Here is an 18,567-nt window from a genome sequence, read left to right as displayed (position 1 = left end):
TAAAATTGATGTACTTTATAAAGTTGCATGTCCGTAAAGTTATATGAACTACAACACCTTTTCTTCTGGTGTATAATATCATAATGGGATTAGCATTAAGTCTTTGAACTCTTAAAATCGCTTTCTCGATTATTTTGTTTAACATTGTTCTTGATGAAATTTATAGAAATGTTCTATTTCATCTCAAGATTTATGACTAATGAGTGTGAAGGAAATAGTAGACATTTGTCACATTCCCACACGGAATACATGAAGAAATCTAGCAAATAAATAGGTACGGAGTATATAAAATGTTCTAACTGAGGCGCGTTTATTATTGGTTGAAAACTATTTTTAAACCCCCTTTTCACCCGGGCTTGACTTGGACTATCGAGAATAAGATTGTAGATTTATGAATAAGATTTATGAATAAGGTATGTGAAACAAATTGTAGATTTTCCCACATGGACTACTTGACAATACCAAGTAATGAAATGAGTATTTCTGGTAGGACTTCCTTTAAAATTGTACAATTTTAAAATTATAACCTCAATTGAAAATTTATTGATATGCACGAAACTAAAATTTGGGATAAATTCCCAAATTTGTGAAAATAAATAAATAAATAAAAATTCACTATTTACAGACGATTAATATTTCTATTAAAAGTAAAAAAGTCGTCAATATCAGAGCTAACAAATCCAACTGCTTCACACTGCTCTCCACACCATTACATTGATTCCATCGACGCCCAAATCCGCTCACCTCCGCCATGCAAGCCCTCCAATCCACCTCCCTCCATCCTTCCCCCCTCGAATCCCTCCGCCGCTCAAGGCAGCACTCCCCCGCTCTACCCAGCAACAATGCCAGGGCCCCAGCTAAGAGGCGCCCTTTCGCAATTTCCGCAGCCGCCACGGCGCCCAAGCGCGAGACGGACCCCAAGAAGCGCGTGGTCATCACCGGAATGGGGCTCGTCACCGTGTTCGGGAACGACGTGGACGCCTACTACGAGAAGCTGCTGGCCGGTGAGAGCGGCATCACTCTGATTGACCGCTTCGACGCCTCCAAATTCCCCACGCGCTTCGGCGGCCAGATTAGGGGGTTCAAAGCCGATGGATATATTGACGGCAAAAACGATCGGAGATTGGACGATTGTTTGAGGTACTGCATTGTTGCGGGGAAGAAGGCGCTCGAGAGCGCGGATCTCGGCGGCGAGAAGCTTGACAAGGTATTCATGATTTCCGCTGCTCAATTCGGTTTTATTTTGGAGTGTTCTGCTTTTAATCAGGTGTTTCCAGGTTGAATTTTGCTTAGTTATGTTTCGAGCTTTTGTTGATTTCTTCATGAGTGGTTGGTTGGCTGGTTGTATGAATGCATGCTGAACACTAAAAATTATGGTTTGGTTTTGCTTTTTAACATCGGTGGTTCTGAAAAAGAGTTCTTTCCTTCTTAATCGAAACTTTTCCTTCTTGTTCACTGTGTTACACAAACTAGCCTACACACCAGTTTTATTTTGCTTCCCTATAGATTTTGTGATAGGAAGCCTGAAATTTGATGTTTCGGCTTCATTTTTGAGAATAAACTTGACTGATTTTTTTGGTTGGTTTTTAGAACTTTTTAAAGTCACGTGATCTGAAAAAATTAGTGGTTTTGTTCTAACTGCAGATTGACAAGGTTCGAGCTGGTGTTCTAGTTGGGACAGGGATGGGAGGTCTTAGTGTGTTTTCTGACGGTGTTCAGGCTCTAATTGAGAAGGGTCACAGGAAGATTACTCCATTTTTCATACCTTATGCCATAACGAACATGGGATCTGCATTGCTAGCAATTGATCTTGGCTTGATGGGGCCAAACTATTCAATTTCAACTGCTTGTGCTACTTCAAATTATTGCTTTTATGCAGCTGCGAATCACATTCGTAGAGGTGAAGCAGATTTGATGGTAGTAGGTGGGACTGAAGCTGCCATTATACCAATTGGACTGGGAGGTTTTGTTGCATGCAGAGCTCTATCTCAAAGAAACGATGACCCAAAAACTGCTTCTAGGCCTTGGGACCAAGATCGAGATGGCTTTGTGATGGGTGAAGGTGCTGGAGTCTTGGTAAGTTAGCTTCTCTGTATGTGTGTGTGTGTGAGAGGTTGGAATCATTAACTTACTGTGCGGTGAAATAATTGACATTTTGTAGGACTTTAACTCATATGCTGAGATGTGTTAATTGGAACATGTAACTTGCCTTGATCTTATTAAACCAACTGCGTGTGAGGAGTGACTGGGAATATTTGAGTGTCTTTCTCTCCTCTTGTGTACAGTGTACTGCATATATATATGTATGTGTCAATGCGTGTACATATTCATATTGGGTTGGTGATATAGCTATTCGGTTGAGTTGGAATAGGACTGGTTGTGTTTAGGAGTTATGAGTCATATGAGAGCTACAGGTGTTGCTCCACACATTCAAATGCACGTAAAATTAAAACATGAGTGCATCATGGAGCACATCAAGCCTGTATAAGGATAAGGGACATGGTTTAGTTGAAACACGAACAATGATTTTTTTTAGCAAAAGTGAAGAAAGGCAGTTAAGAGCCTCTAGTACTACTTTTTCTTCAGTTTTCCCCTCCATTTCTTCTTTTCATTTCTTTATAAGTATTGGAAGAATTTTATCATTTTATATTAGTCTCTCACTATCAATAGATTAATCTTAATCTTCCTCTAAAAGTTTGTGGTAGATGCTGTATGTGTTAACAAGGTTGATGCTGAGCATACTACCAATCTATCTGAATGCCAATTGCTTGACCTTATATTTTTGTCAAATTATTCGGCAGGTTATGGAAAGTTTGGAGCATGCAATGAAACGAGATGCGCCAATAATTGCAGAGTATTTGGGTGGTGCTGTAACTTGTGATGCTTATCACATGACTGATCCCAGGGCTGATGGGCTTGGTGTCTCTTCATGCATCCTGGATGCCCTTCAAGATGCTGGTGTCTCTCCTGAGGAGGTGTGCTTTCATCCCAAACAAATCATTTGTGTTTTCTGTTTATCTTTCCTGATTATTCTCATCAGCATATTAATAGTACAGGGAATTTTCCAAGTGTGTGAACTCCACTTTGTTTCATTTTGTTGTTATTTTGTAAGAGTAGACTGTCTAATTTGTTATTCATTACCAACCTTTTCCTCTGTTCCTGAATCTGGAAATTGATACTGCACCCCTCAGAAATATTGACTGTCAAATCTGATATTCTGGAAAAGAATTGTTGATGCTAATAGATATCACTGGAGAAAAGTGTAACTCAATCTCGGTATACAGTTCATTCTTGGGGTCATCTAAAATGTTGTTGCCTTGAATTCGTTCAGGTTAACTATATAAACGCCCATGCAACTTCCACCCTTGTTGGTGATTTAGCAGAGATAAATGCTATTAAGAAGGTATTCAAGGACACTTCAGAAATAAAAATCAATGCAACTAAGGTAAGCCCCCAACTTTAAGCTCTGTATTTTTATTCTATACTTGTGTTCTTTTCTCGAGCACGTGGCATGGTAATGGCAGACTTCTCACTTTTTCATGTTGTTCCAGTCAATGATAGGGCACTGCCTAGGTGCTGCTGGTGGTTTGGAAGCCATTGCAACAGTGAAAGCGATCACGACAGGCTGGCTTCACCCTTCGATAAACCAATTCGTAAGTCTCCCATGCCAATGCGATTAAAATGGGGTGGTTATTTCAGATACAGCCACCCTCTTTTAGAGAGATTTATAACTCATCTCTCCTCGTCAACATTAACAATCGTCTATAATCACTGATACAGAATCCAGAGCCTTCCGTTGAGTTTGACACTGTAGCAAACGAGAAGAAGCAACATGAAGTCAATGTTGGTAAGACGCTTCCCAACTCCAATTCCCTACGTACATCACTGTTATCTCTCTCGTATAGAGACATTGCAGGCCTGGTCTTTAATTTTTTTTGTGATCGTTATCATATGCAGCGATTTCAAATTCATTTGGATTTGGTGGACACAACTCTGTTGTAGCATTTTCTGCATTCAAGCCCTGATGAGACTGTTTGAAATCTACCATATACATATGGCTGATTCGGTAATCTAAAAGAGGGATTTTTGCATTCTTTGGTGTGAGTTTAGCTTTTAGTTTGAGGACTATTGTAATTTATCTCTCTCTCTCTGCGGCTGTTTTAGATGTTAAAGCGCAACACTTTTATGAATGTGTATGCATTTTATGTCATCTTATGACAGTTCATTATGTTCACAATACAACTTCCTCCATTCACCAAAAATAATTCAATTGAGAATTTAGAATTAAACACTCTAATTTTAATTTTACATATTCAGTTCATAGGAAATGTTTCATTATTGTTTCATATAAATACAAAAAAAGTTTGTAGTTTACTTGAATAATTCAAAAAAGTTTCATTTATATGTCATTTTAATACATTTTGTCGAAATACCGTACCAATCCGTCCATAATTATGTCATGTGTATATTTAGACATCAGTAATTTTTTGCCTATCTAATGTATAAAACGTGAAATAATGTAGAAATTTTTTTTATGGATATGATAAAGATGAGATATTTTGTACCAAACATTTTATGTTTTAGAGTAGCAAAAAGTTGATGTGTAAATATAGTTGACAAAATTATTAAAATGAATTGTTTTATGAAACAAGTTGTATACAAATTCACGAACCATATTCAAAACTAAAATTTCCCTGATCGGTCGCTGCAGCAAGCAAGCGGCGTCGCCGGCGAGATGGTAAAAATCAAAACTAGAAGTTGTTCAACTTCCTCAGCTTCGGCTTCTAGGTAAAACGAGTTACAGATAGTTTTTGTTTTTCACTCATATTTTCAGTTTCCACTGTCCGCCCTAAATGTTCTGATCCAACTTTTTTTCTTCAGCCAAAGGAAAATTGGTTTGGCAGGAGATACCAAGAAGGCTGCAAGGAAGAAGACGGCGCGAAAAAAGGTATCAAGAATTGACGCCTTGAAGCCCAAGAAACCTCCCACGGCCTTCTTCTATTTCATGTACGCCTTTCCTTTGGATATGATTGTCAGTTATATGTACAATTTTTTCATTGGAAATTATGTATGCTAAGATTTCTTTTCATAGAAATGGCTCATGGAATTTGTATTGCGTTTGGTTTCTACCTCAATATATGATTCGTAGTGTGTTTGGCTTGATTTTGTAAGTATTTTATTTAGAGTGCAATAATTAGGTCATACTATTTGAAATACTTTGGAGCAGAGAAGGTGTGGTATTCTCGAATGTCTGTTTTTTTTGTTAAGGCGAATGAAATATGGGTAGAAAACACTTGAAAGATGGTGAATTTTTTTTATTAGTTTCTCAAGTTGAATTGAGTTCAAGTTCCATGTGCCGAAAACAGTTGTTACTTTTGACGGTGTTATACTCCTTGGTTGTACTTGCTTGCTTAGGTTAATGGTAAACTTGGTTGATGCATGAGGGTGCTAAACTTTTATCGATGCATTTGCTTAATATATGAAACAACTTGTTGTGGTTGAATAGTTTGTCGGAGATTTTAAGCATAACACACTTTCTTTTCTCCTTTTAGTACAAAAATGGGTTTATCCGAATTTACTAATTCTTGAGAAGATACTGAAAACTTGCACTGATAACATTAACACCTCTCCTCCATGAACCTTTAATGTTCCAGGGAGGATTTTCGTAAGGAATACCGAGACGCTAATCCTAATATCAAGTCAATGCGCGATGTATGTACTGAAGGGACCTGATAGTCATATAGATTACGTCATTTGTTGTTCTTTTGTTTCTGGATTAGTTTCAGTCATGGTTACTCTGTTTTTGCAGATTGGGAAAGCATGTGGGGAGAAGTGGAAAACAATGACATATGAGGTTTATGATCTAACTTTTACTGGATTATGGATTCATGCTGATAACTAGTGACTAATTTTGTGATTTGAGGATAATTATGCTCTCTTGAAACTTTATTATATAGACAAATTGAAATATATATAAGAGAAAAGGTATGCGCTTCTCCTTCAACTTTATTTAGATGAGGCAGTAGATCCCATTTTGGTGCAAAATCAAAATTAATTTCCTCTTTCATGTCTTTTCATGGTGCTCTTCCTTTAACTTGGTTGCTATAAGCATGATTTGAAGATGTTCACTGAAGATTAAAGTTTGAGCATTCACATGAAGTGGATAGATACAGTGGATGAAGCAATGTTGTGATTTCTGATTCTTTATGGTTTCTGTTCTGTAGGAAAAGGTGAAGTACTATGATATTGCCACTGAAAAACGAGCTGAGTTTGATATAGCTATGACAAACTTCACTAAGAAAAAGGTAAAACATAGACATTTCCACCTTTGTTGCCTGTCCTATATTCCTCCATGATAGAGGGACCAAAAACAAAAGGTAATTATTGTTAGACATATGCTTAACATTATAAACAATTTGCAGGAAAGTGGGGAATTTGATGAAGATGATTTGCACCTTGATGACGACTCAGATTTTGATGGATGAAACTGTTACGATAGGGTACAACTCTCAACTGTCGATGCCACCTCTCTCAACTCTGAATTCTCTATCCGTATCTGTATAATGTCCTGTGCAGTAAACTCAAGTAGTTTTAGGGATATCACAGTCTCGAGTATCCGATTAAATTTAATTGGTCTCCTTACCCTAAATGTACAAGCGAGATCACGACTGCAGAAGTCAGAAGTGTTCAAAACCTTGCTGTATCTTGTTAAATCTTCTCCATTTCATTATTGCAGTTTCCCTCTCTGCTGCATGATTCAAGTGCTGGGAGTTGCCTTTTTGTAAATTGATGGTTTGAAGTTTGAACTGTATCTTCAGCATCAATTAAGATTACACACACACACATTGTATTTTGTATATTTTGGTTTAAAGAAATCAAGAATTAGTGCTTCAGTACATCCTTAGAAGTATAGATGATTAGTGCACCAAAATTGAACATATAAATTGAACATATAGATGATTAGTAAACTTTATTCGTTCATTTTTCAAAGAATTTGAGTGCTACTATAATTTCTTGAAATCCGGCCAGATACAAGAGGGTAATGACACGACTGTGTGTGTGTGTTGTTTGTGGGTCGTATATAGACATGCATGGTTAACCGGAACCGGACTAGAATCAGCAGCTTCAGCTCTTGTCAGGAGGGGGCGTTGACGCAGGTCATCACCGCGCGCTGCCCCTGGAGGCATACACTACACCATGGACGAAGACGTCTGCGTTTCTCATCGTTCCCTTCCACAAGCAGAGGAGCGTGGAAGGGGAGATGGAGGACAACAATCCGCCCATCCACAGCATCAACAAGGGCATGGAAGGGGGGCGCTTAGTCGCAGGACTAGGGGTAGAACGTCGAGGTCCTGTTCTTTGAGGACCACGGCCGTGAGGCGGATGGCCGATGAGATGGACATGAAGCTCACGGTTGTGAGGTCCGCACCGAGGTCGGAGGCTAATGAGTGAGAAAAGCCATGTGAGCGTGGAAATGGATAGGGATTAGGGAGAGAGAGAAGGTGGTAGATGATGATTATGAGTACAAATATAGAAACACAGCTGCTGACAGCGGTAACTGATTGAACCTAGTAGTCTGTCTCTTGTCAATTTTGAACCATCAGCATTCAGCAGATAGATTCTAATGATTTTTTACATAAGATGCTCTTGCTGCAAGATTCTACTACGACTCCATCCATCCCTAACTTGTCACCCCACACAAGTTTTAAGAAATGTAATAAAAAGTAAGTTTGAAAAAGTTAGTGACACGTGAATCTTATTTTTATATATTAGTTTTATACAATAATAAAATATAAATGAGTAAATGGAACGTGTGATCTATTATAAAAAATAGTAAAAGTTAAAGGTGATAAATTTTTAGAGGTGGATAAAAATAGAAATAAGTGATAAATTTATAGGGACGAATGGAGTAGTATTTTATGTTATGCACGTGGTCTTAATGAGAGAATTTCCCGGAGAATTTATGATATCTTGCCACAATTATTCTTACTGCCTCAGTGTTTGGATTATTCCATTTTGTTCTTATGGATGGATTCTTACTCGACAGTGTCCCTTTGTTTATTTTAATAGTTTTGTGAACATTAAATTTAACAACAACAACGTCGACAATAATAATAATAATAATAATAATAATAATAATAATAATAATAATATAATAATAATAATAATAATAATAATAATAATAATAATAATTAAAAATCTGTAACATTGTTAATCATCACGCATATATACAATTAAGGGATAAGAGATAGTCAATCTAAATAATAAATTCATTTTAAATTCTAATAATTCTCATAAAGTCTGAAAATAAAATATTAAATATTAATTTTGTCAATTCTAACAATTCTCACCAAATATTGTTTCATTTCATTTTCTTTCTTTTCTTATTTTAATGAAACAATATAGTTTTGAGTATTGTCGTACATCATTCTATACATACTTGTGACGTTGAGAAAAATAGAAATTTAATGATTTTAAATTTCGTTTTCAAAATTTTATGAGATTGACTAAACTTTGTAATTTAAATGAATATTTATCAACCAAATTCCATAAACCATTAAAGCAGAGTAATGAGCAAATTATCATAATTATATTCTCGAACTTTATAATGAAACACTTATTACTTATTAGGGCATAAGCAAAAAAAAGAGATAAATATAGCAGTTACTTAAAATCACAACTCAAAAGCTTATAAATATCATAAATCTTTGGAAATCACCGGAAAAGAAAAAGGAGCATCTGCTAAATTAAAAAAGTAGTGAAATCATAAAACAGGGGAATATGCAATAATGAAAAACCACAAAGTTACCCTCACAAAATCAACCTTTAATAGTTCAATTTCATACTACTAACCAACAGCCAATGATAAAAAAATCAGAGTTTCAGCCAATCCGATGGAATCATAGAAGCACCTCGACTTTTCGCAACTTGTGCTAGATTGAGCATTGGCACTGGCATTGGTGGAACATTGGCTACGGCATAGGCATTGTCATTGGCAAGACGACGCATCTCGTCTCTCATCTTCACCAACTTCCCTCTCAGTTGACGCAGTTGTTCAAAATCAAGCCCATCCAACTCCTCATCCGTGGTATGAAATGACGAGCTTTCCAAGGCCGCTTCGATCTCTTTCCCTCTCTTCTTCTTCGTCTCCAGTTCTTGGCTCTTTCCATCAAACTGCTCCTTCATCTCCTGCAGCATGGCGGTGCGATACCTTGAGGAGCTAGAAGACTCCGGCACCGTTGCTGTTGGATTTTTGTTAAAGAAACGACCAATGATGGATTCCACATCAGGGTGGCCGAACGAATAGGCCCTACCACCAAGAGAGAAAATTATGAGGGCGATCTGAGTCCCACATAGAACAGAAAGCTCTGTGGCTTTCTTGAACAGCCCGGCTCTTCTTTTGGAGAACGTCACAGTTCTGGCATTTTCATCCTCTATCAGCTTCATTTCGATCTTTCTTCGCCCCTGTGACTTCTTCTTTCCCTGCGGAGGAGCCATGAATGAAAACGAAAGAAAGAGAGTTAGCAAAAGTTGTGGTATTGCACGAGTCCGGAAACCTTGGTTTAATATGAGTTTGGCGCATTAAATATAGGGTCAAATTGCAACCGTGTTTCCTCGTTGGATTACTATAACATGATTAAAATGTTTAGGAAATCGGGTAACAATGAATGCGGTGACTTTTTACAAATTAGTACAGCACGAAAATTTCCAGTCTGTGGTAATAACAAGTGGCAATTTTATTCAGTATAACCACTGTAGGACGGGTAAACTTTAACGAATTACTAGAATTTTGAAGGCCTATCTCCTTGGCTAATTACCAATGGGGGGGTTTGCCCTCAAAGGAATAACATCATCAAATCAGATAAGCACAATATTTGAGGTTTTTTCATCTTATAGAACCAGGAAAAACAATTACGCTGGAAAAATGCCTATGTCTCTAAATTGTGGAATGAAATTAAATTTCTTTAGCTAAGAAAATGATGTTTCTTATTATGGTACCAAAGTGCACTACAGTTATTGTTCACTGTTAACTACTAGTTCTACATTTACCAAAAACATGAATAATTCTCAAGCTGGTTTGATTGGATTACTCTAAATCAATACAATCTAGTCCATTATATATTGGCCACATATCAAAATCTAATTTCTTTTACTATAAATTATGAAATCTAGCTCTTCAGGTTGTTAGAATATAAGGTAGCCAATATTTGGCCGTTGTCTCAGTTATTTGTTTTACATCAAGTTCTTCTCGTTTTGTATTGTTTTATAGGTATTTGCTATGCTACCTAACCTCAAATTGTGTTACTTATGTAGTATTATAATCTGCATTTCATCATCCATTGCACTGCCATGAAAGTTAAGCTGTCTTCCAGGTTCATCAATGCCTTCAGCAGTTGTTTTATTCCTGATGAGAGAACTGCCACCTCCCCTCACCAATAACACTAGGCGCGAAGAATCAACAACGATAACATTCATACATGAGGACTCAGCGACAGCAGCTCAACGACAGAGAGCAACTCAGAATCAGGTTCTAACGCTTATGCCCGCCTGGACATGCTTGTATATGCATTTAGCAACCGGTTAATATTGATCCGCTTGTATTTAACTGCTCGTTACAGGTATCGAGGGCAAGCCCCATATGAAGTTTGACATGGTGTAACTCAACAAACAAAAAGAAAAGATTTAGAAGGCCCGCCTGAGGAGTAGAGCTGCAAGGCTTCCTTTGCTGAGCCTTTTAGTTTGATAGATTTGTCTCTTTTGTACATAGCACTACTATGCTCAAAATTCTTTTTTCTGGTTATTGCAATAAACCTGTTTAATTAGTTTCCTATATATTATGTTTCAAATTAAAGTTACACCGAAAACTACAGATGCGGTGACAGATATCATTGCTGATATCTAGATAGTTAATAATTATGTATAGCTCAAAACGAAATGCAATCACAAATGAGATTTTCATAGAAATAAACTATGGAAATCCCATTTGTTAATAATTATATGTATAGCTCAAACTAAATTAATGAGATTTCCATAGTTTCTTTATTTTCCAGCCCAAATTTACAAAACGGAACAAACTTTTGTAGAAAAATAAAGACCATTGAATAAGTTCTGCCAACTAGTAATTTCCAAGGCTCCAAATAGCACATTCTGTTGCTGTATGGCAAACTATACCCAAAAGGGGGTTGGCTCATCCACATCTCTTCTCTCCTCCAACAGCTTGTTTGAGTCTGAACGTGTGGATCAGCGAGTAAGTTTTTGAAAGGCGCAAAGATAATATCACAGAACAACAAGTATCCGGTTTCACACCATTATTCGATAGCTCTCAAGGGAAACAAGTTAAGATTAATGTAGAGAGCAGAAACTGCAAGTTCCACCAGAAGGATATCAGAGTTCACATATTATATCATAGCAATAAAACTAGAACAGAAATTTCTTACTCCTTCATAATCTCATACAGGTGTCTAGATATCTATGCCATCGATGTATGTGAACAATAACAAATCGAGAACGCTAAGACAAGGTCGACTGAAGAAAGATTTAAGTGCACCTTTCAAGACAGAGTCATTCAATCTTGTTCCGAATCAATCTGCAATCTTTAGGTGGCCACACCTGTAGAGAAAGAAGGTAGGCAATTTCCAAACTTCCATGATTGAGCCCATATTTTTTTAAAATCAGCATCATACATGATCTTGATCCAACTTAAAATGCAAACAGTTTCATATAACCAATTACACATGTATGATAAAACAGTATATCCGCGACGGCGATTAGTGGGGGGAGCATAAGAAACGACGTCGCCCCCGACAGCCTTGATCCTCTTGGTTATGAACTTCCTCGATTGGACTTCAACATCACTCAATTCGGACCCACTGGAGTGGACTGTGGACTTATTATTTTTCGAGTGAACTGCATGAGTTGCTACCTCATATTTCACTTTCGCACATTTATCTGATATTTATTTTATATCGTTCTTGGTATCCCATACAAAAATAACCCTACATATCAGACATGTGATTTTTTTGTTACGAAGGATATTTTTAGAAATTCAGTATATTACTAAACATGAGATTATTGTTTTCTTCCTTTCTTATTTTTTTTTTCTTCTTTAGTTTTTTCTTCTTTTTTTATTTTTTCTTCATTTTCTTCTTTCCTTTTAGTATTTTATCTTCCTTTCTTCTCTTTAGTTTTTGTTTCTCTTTTTTCTTTTGTCTTTTTTTTCTTTCTTTTTATTGTTTTATACATACATTTAATTGCACTCATAATATAAATAAAAAACAAAACACCTAGTTAAATTAATTATTTAAAATAATTAAATCAATTAAATATTTTTTATATTACTTTGTACTTATTTTAGGGTTGAAACACCTGACTAAAAAAATTCAACTCTTTATATCATGACTAATACAATTCACAAATTTAATTTTTTATAGACTATATTGATTAGTTATTAATTTAATATAAAATAATAATAATAATAATTATTATTATTATTATATAATATTATATCATTCGTAATTTAAATAATTATACTATAAGTATTTATTAATTACTACTAGTTTTTAGTATTATAAAAACAATTATATTATTATAATAAGTAAATATAATTATAACTAAGTATATTTGAATGATATTTAAAAATAAATTAGGAGTAATTATTAATATATAACATCAAAATAATAATATTAATATTGATTAATAATAATAGTATAAAGAGTGAGGAGAATGAGAGAAGATATTATAATATCATTTTTGGTACTAGTTTTGTGCATGTCCAAAATATCGTCTAGGACACAAATGGGAAAATGTATTTGTTTAGAGGGTATTTTTAGGGTGAAAATTGCATTAGGTACCAAAAATGTGATCAATAGGTACAAAAAACGATATAAAATAAAGATCAGATACCATTTATGTGCGAAAGTGAAAGATCAGGTACCATTTATGTAGTTCACTCTTATTTTCCACCAGTGTTTTCATTTCTGTAAAGGGAGTTTTAATTCGGAAATAAATTGGTATAATTTTCTTTTTCCATATATCCATAATTAATATTTTTACTTTTTACTATAGTATTTTTTATAATAAACCTTATTTCATTAACTTATTTCTTCATATTTTTATTATTACTCTAATTCATAAAATAGAACCAGTATTTCACTAACATTTTTCATAAATTTTTCACTATATTTCTTATAACATCATGAGCTGAGCTAATTCGTAGAATGGATCACCTTAAACAAACCCTAAAATAAATCTGAAACACATGATTTTCCACTTATATTTCCCACTATATTTTAGGTGATCCCTTCCGATTCATTTGTAGTACCGATTAAACATGAGGGAGTAGTATTTTTTTAATAATAGTGACAACTGTGGTAGGAATGTAGGATTGATATATTGAAAGATAATTATTTCAATTTTGAAACATTAACTAGTCATTCAATATTAGTAAGTTGATTGTTTCGCTCTGATATCTTTTAAAAAAAATGATTTGTCTGATATTTTTTTCTTAATCCAAAAGAGAGTAAGTATTTGTGGGTTTCTTAGATGAAATGGAATAGAGATCTTGAAGGGAATAAGGAGGGAATAGAATGGAAATGAGAATGAAATGACAATTCCATTCCGTTCTTGTATTTGGTAAACACAAGGAATACAAAGAGAATGAAATTGTTATTCCTTGATTGATTTCTTTCTTATGCTTGGTAGCTGTAAGAATGGAATGAAATATAAACAATTTCACACTACACACATGACACATTGCATACACGACACACACGATACACACTATATAAACACATTATACACACATAACACAGGCGACACACATTACAAACACTATACACACATTGCGCATACTGCACAAGTTACACACGCTACACACAGTACACACACTACACACAGTTCACACTATTCAAATTTTTTGTTTTTCGGGTAGTTCGGTTCAATTCAAATATTTGACAAATTTTGATATTTTGTTTGGACATGCTTGTAGATGCATTAGTAACAGGTTAATATTGATCCGCTTGTATTTAACTGCTCGTTACAGGTATCGAGGGCAAGCCCCATATGAAGTTTGACATGGTGTAACTCAACCAAGAAAATAAAAAGATTTAAAAAGCCCCCCCTGAGGAGTAGAGCTGCAAGGCTTGCTTATGCGCTCAATTTTTTTTTTTCTGGTTACTGTAAGAAACCTGTTTAATTAGTTTCCTATATATTTATGTCAGTTTCCTATATATTTATGTTTCAAATTAGAGTTGCACCGAAAACTAGAGAAGCGATGACAAATACCATTGTTGATATCAGATACTCTAGTTTATAAATATGTATAGCTCAGAAAAAAATGTGAAATCAACTATGGAAATCTCATTTGTTAATAATTATGTATAGCTCAAACTAAATGCAATCATGAATGAGATTTCCATAGTTTTTTTCTATTCCAGCCCAAATTTCCAAAAGGGAACAAAGTGAATCAGTTCCGCCAACTAGTAACTTCCAAGGCTCCAAATGACACATTCTGTTGCTGTATGGCAAACTATATTGGAAAAAACGTGTAAAATGAGGGAAACTTTTGATGTGGCCAAACATTTGGATTTTCATCTTGTGTAACCTCCAAATGCATTATGGGATGCCTTAATGCCATGACTCTTCATGTAGGTACACCTATCCTATAAATAGATAGAGTTTTGGGAGATGAGAACACCAACAACAAATATTCTCTCTACTCTCTCTAGTCTCTACATTCTAGTGTGCATCTTAGGAGCATTGCACTGCTCGGTTCTTGCTTCCAATTCAAGTTCGCCGGAGCCTACGAGTTTGAGGTGCTTCGACTCGATATGAGGAAAGTCGTTTCATCTTTGGGGACATTATGCCAATCCGTGAGCACTAGCCGGGGCGTATTTCGTCTTGCAGAGAGAGGGTCACCTCGACTCGACTTGAAGAATGCTATAGTTTGCATCTCTTTACGTTCGTTGTAATTTATATTGTTACATTTACCTTCCAGTTTTTATTCTTCTATAATAGCAAGGGTTGCCCGTGTAAAGGCTGCAATATTTCCAACAAACTATATCAATAAGGGAGTTTGCCCATCCACATCTCTTATCAACTAACAGCTTGTTTGAGTATGAACGTGTGGATCAGCGAGTAAGTTTTTGAAAGAATGCAACTACACATATCCTGCTACACACCTTTATTCGAGGCCTAGCTGTCAAGTGAAACAAGGTAAGATTCATGTAGAGCAGAAAATGCAAGTTCCACCAGAAGGAATATTAGAGTTCACATATTATATCATAGCCATAAAACTAGAACAAACTTTTTACTCATTCATAATCTCATACATGTGTTTAGATATCTATGCCATCGATGCATGTAAACAATAACAAATCGAAGAAAGCTAAGACAAGGTCGACTGAAGAAAGATTTAAGTGCACCTTTCAAGACAGAGTCATTCAATCTTGTTGCGAATCAATCTGCAATCTCTAGGTGGCCACACCTGTAGAGAAAGGTAGGCAATTTCCAAACTTCCATGATTGAAGCACACACATTTTTTATAAAACAACATCATTATGATCAGTGACGGAACCAAGAATTTGAATAAGCCGGTGCTAAACTTTAAATAATACTACTCCTTCTGTTTCATTAAAAATAAAACTTTTTCATTTTCGGATTGTCCCACTAAAAATGAAACGTTTCATAAAAAGAAAATAACATTATCTCTATTTTTTTCATCTCTTACTTTATTCTCTCTCTTTTTTTGTTTGACCATTTCGAACACACTTGTAATCCTGCTTGACCGGGGTTGCAGATTAAGGCCGAAAGTCTCCCAGCGGGTGGTGAACTCACAAAACAACACTACATAAAATCATGTGCCGAAGTGCACATCTTTCTTACTTTAGTCTCTCTTTATTAACTCACAAAATAACACAATATAAAATCTTATACCAAAAAACAAGTGTTTTATATTTAATGGGACGAAAAGAGTAATAAATAATAATGATAATAAATAAATAAATAAAAGTTGAATAAATATATTATCAAATTCATGGACATCATAGAACATAAATTACACACAAATATATAACTAATTATTTTCAAAATCCATAAAAACAAATTATAATTCATATATTAATTTCATAATTACTAAAATTGGAGTATTTCTGAATCGAATCGCTAAATAAAGTTAAGAGCATCAACTTAAAAAAACTTTTCTTCAAATTAATTGAAAAATTAGTCATTACTTTAATTAGGTTTGACTAGAAGATAAGTTTATATAACTAAAAAGACGGAAGTATATAAAGGGTATTATAGCCCAAAATTAAACAGTAGCCCAACAATTAAATAAATAACCCAAAACTATTAAGCCCAAGTCTTCTCCTCCTTCATTTTTCAATTTTCAGATTCAGAGTATAGGCGGCGCTCAAGTCTGAACACTAAACGGCTGGCCCTCTCTGGGGCGGAGACTGGTCGGAGGAAAGACGTGTAAGGGGTTATCAGCATTTGGTGCCGGCCAAGCCCCGGCGGGGGCTTGGCACTATGTAGTTCCGTCTCTGATTCTGATTATGATCCAACTAAAATGCAAACAGTTCATATATCCAATCACACATTTATGATATAACAGCAACATATATGATTTTGATCCGACTAAATTGCAAACAGTTTCACATAACCAGTTACACATTTATGATAAAAAAAACCATCATACTGTGATTCTGATCCAACTAAAATGCAAACAGTGTCATATAAACAATGAAACATCTATGATAAAACAGTATCATATACTATGATTTTAATCCAACAACAGTTTCAAAGAACCAGATACAAACTTAAGCAATACAAGAAGGCACCTCAATCAATCCAAAGCAAAAAAATAAAATGGTTGAACAACTTACCACAGCAAACACTCTATAGCGTAGATACCCGTAAGGAACTACTGTCGAGCAAATAATCCCCTTCAACCCAAACATGCCCATTTGGTACCTAAATCATCAAAAAATTCACTTTTTAGAATCTTCCGCACCTCTGATATTGCTAAGCTTAACCACATATTTACAAAGAATAGTTACACAGACATGAATGGATAATCATTCTTCAATAAGATCAAACTTTCCCCGTAGCGGATCCAGAAATTTCATATTGAGGGTGCGATAAATAATTATATTGACTTGAAAATATAAAATTCAATTGATCTTTTTTTCCTCTGTTATGTCAATTTTTCTATTAAGTCATTTCATTAAAAAAAATATATTTTAAATGGCCAAAAACGGACTCAGGGGATCAATCTTTTTTCCCTCTGTTATGTCTAAGTCATTTCATTAAAAAAAACAATATTGACTTGAAAATATAAAATTCAATCGATCTTTTTTTCCTCTGTTATGTCAATTTTTCTATTAAGTCATTTCATTAAAAAAATATATTTTAAATGGCCAAAACGGACTCAGGGGATCAATCTTTTTCCCTCTGTTATGTCTAAGTCATTTCATTAAAAAAACAATATTGACTTGAAAATATAAAATTCAATCGATCTTTTTTCCTCTGTTATGTCAATTTTTCTATTAAGTCATTTCATTAAAAAAATATTTTTAAATTGCCAAAAACGGACTCAGGGGATCAATCTTTTTTCCCTCTGTTATGTCTAAGTCATTTCATTAAAAAAAACAATACTGACTTGAAAATATAAAATTCAATAGATCTTTTTTTCCTCCGTTATGTCAATTTTTCTATTAAGTCATTTCATTAAAAAAATATATTTTAAATGGCAAAAACGGACTCTGGGGGAATCAATCCCAAGTCGCTGTGGAAGGTGATGCATTTACCACTAGGTTACTTCCATATTTTGGGTACAATGGTACTTTTTTCTTAATTGAATCCGCTAGTGAACTTTCCTATGAAACCCTAATTTGATCCGCACATTAAAAATTGGGGATAATTTCGATAAAGAAAGAAATTACTTTTAAATTGAAAAATTAGGGAATGAGTGGGTTTACAACAAGAGTCTTGTTGAGATCAGTATATCCGCGATGGCGATTATTGAAGGGAGCATAAGAAACGACGTCGCCCCGACAGCTTGATCCTCTTGATTAGGAAACTTCGATTGTTCGGGGCTAACCATTATGACGATGTCACCCCGGCCCACTTTGCCGCGGAGGATTGATATCTTTTCAGCCAAAACGATGTCGAAGTCATCGAAGGTGGGGACCTGCAAGTGAAGAAACATGGATAAGGAAATGCGAATTGGCAACACACATTCACAGCTAGGATTGTGCCCTACTCTGAAGTATCTGATCGATGAGCAATACAATCTGGCTTTATGCACGGCTGCCTTCGCCATGGATGCCACTCTCTCCATTCCCAACTCTCTCTCTCTTCACAATTTGCTGCGAAAATAAAACACAAATACACATCTCTAGTTGGTTGAGATTGAGAAAAATTGTGTGAAGTACTACTAACAAACAGCAGCAAATATATATGGAGTTTCCAATATTCATAAGAAATCCATCACTTAAAGCAGGACGGAGGGAGTACATGTTATACAGTCTCACAATAACAATCACATTTGATTTGGGACAAATTTTAAAA

General features: G+C 35.2%; 3 protein-coding genes and 1 long non-coding RNA gene across 5 annotated transcripts; 2 read left to right on the top strand and 2 right to left on the bottom strand.

The window, feature by feature from the left end:
• Positions 1 to 681: 681 nt before the first annotated feature.
• LOC121788428 (3-oxoacyl-[acyl-carrier-protein] synthase I, chloroplastic-like) lies at positions 682 to 4,374 on the top strand. The gene is made up of 7 exons (XM_042187099.1): positions 682 to 1,207; positions 1,645 to 2,076; positions 2,802 to 2,975; positions 3,332 to 3,445; positions 3,552 to 3,653; positions 3,781 to 3,847; positions 3,958 to 4,374. Exons 1-7 carry the CDS (start codon positions 752 to 754, stop codon positions 4,023 to 4,025), a joined length of 1,413 nt encoding a protein of 470 aa, XP_042043033.1. The 5' UTR covers positions 682 to 751; the 3' UTR covers positions 4,026 to 4,374.
• Positions 4,375 to 4,593: 219 nt separating this feature from the next.
• Positions 4,594 to 6,896, top strand: LOC121788424 (high mobility group B protein 14-like). Of its 2 annotated transcripts, XM_042187098.1 has the most exons (7): positions 4,594 to 4,788; positions 4,882 to 5,007; positions 5,655 to 5,712; positions 5,810 to 5,854; positions 6,225 to 6,305; positions 6,423 to 6,500; positions 6,737 to 6,896. In XM_042187098.1, the coding sequence occupies exons 1-6, from the start codon at positions 4,736 to 4,738 to the stop codon at positions 6,483 to 6,485; spliced, it is 426 nt and encodes a 141-aa protein (XP_042043032.1). In that variant the 5' UTR covers positions 4,594 to 4,735; the 3' UTR covers positions 6,486 to 6,500; positions 6,737 to 6,896. The 2 variants fall into 2 exon arrangements, with proteins under 2 accessions (XP_042043032.1, XP_042043031.1); XM_042187097.1 differs by having other exon boundaries at positions 4,596 to 4,788; positions 6,423 to 6,896.
• A 1,978-nt stretch (positions 6,897 to 8,874) lies between these two features.
• On the bottom strand, positions 8,875 to 9,498 carry LOC121788423 (agamous-like MADS-box protein AGL29). Its single transcript, XM_042187096.1, has one exon. It carries the CDS (start codon positions 9,496 to 9,498, stop codon positions 8,875 to 8,877), a length of 624 nt encoding a protein of 207 aa, XP_042043030.1.
• Positions 9,499 to 16,246: 6,748 nt separating this feature from the next.
• On the bottom strand, positions 16,247 to 18,048 carry LOC121788425. The gene is made up of 3 exons (XR_006047740.1): positions 17,976 to 18,048; positions 16,881 to 16,968; positions 16,247 to 16,559 (listed from the first exon to the last, which is right to left on the bottom strand). It is a non-coding gene; the product is annotated as an uncharacterized LOC121788425 (long non-coding RNA).
• Between the last annotated feature and the right edge of the window lie 519 nt (positions 18,049 to 18,567).

This window comes from Salvia splendens, unplaced genomic scaffold (assembly GCF_004379255.2).
Source record: "Salvia splendens isolate huo1 unplaced genomic scaffold, SspV2 ctg1039, whole genome shotgun sequence".
Classification (NCBI taxonomy): Eukaryota; Viridiplantae; Streptophyta; class Magnoliopsida; order Lamiales; family Lamiaceae; genus Salvia; species Salvia splendens.
Note: the sequence above shows the minus strand (reverse complement) of the source record. Positions and strands in the feature narration are given on the sequence as shown.

Coding starts and splice junctions, on each gene's coding strand:
- LOC121788428 (XM_042187099.1), top strand. CDS start 752: ATGCAAGCCCTCCAATCCACCTCCCTCCATCCTTCCCCCCTCGAATCC. Junction 1,208..1,644: donor GCGGCGAGAAGCTTGACAAG/GTATTCATGATT, acceptor TTCTAACTGCAG/ATTGACAAGGTTCGAGCTGG. Junction 3,446..3,551: donor TAAAAATCAATGCAACTAAG/GTAAGCCCCCAA, acceptor ATGTTGTTCCAG/TCAATGATAGGGCACTGCCT.
- LOC121788424 (XM_042187098.1), top strand. CDS start 4,736: ATGGTAAAAATCAAAACTAGAAGTTGTTCAACTTCCTCAGCTTCGGCT. Junction 5,713..5,809: donor ATATCAAGTCAATGCGCGAT/GTATGTACTGAA, acceptor CTGTTTTTGCAG/ATTGGGAAAGCATGTGGGGA. Junction 5,855..6,224: donor GGAAAACAATGACATATGAG/GTTTATGATCTA, acceptor TCTGTTCTGTAG/GAAAAGGTGAAGTACTATGA.
- LOC121788423 (XM_042187096.1), bottom strand. CDS start 9,498: ATGGCTCCTCCGCAGGGAAAGAAGAAGTCACAGGGGCGAAGAAAGATC.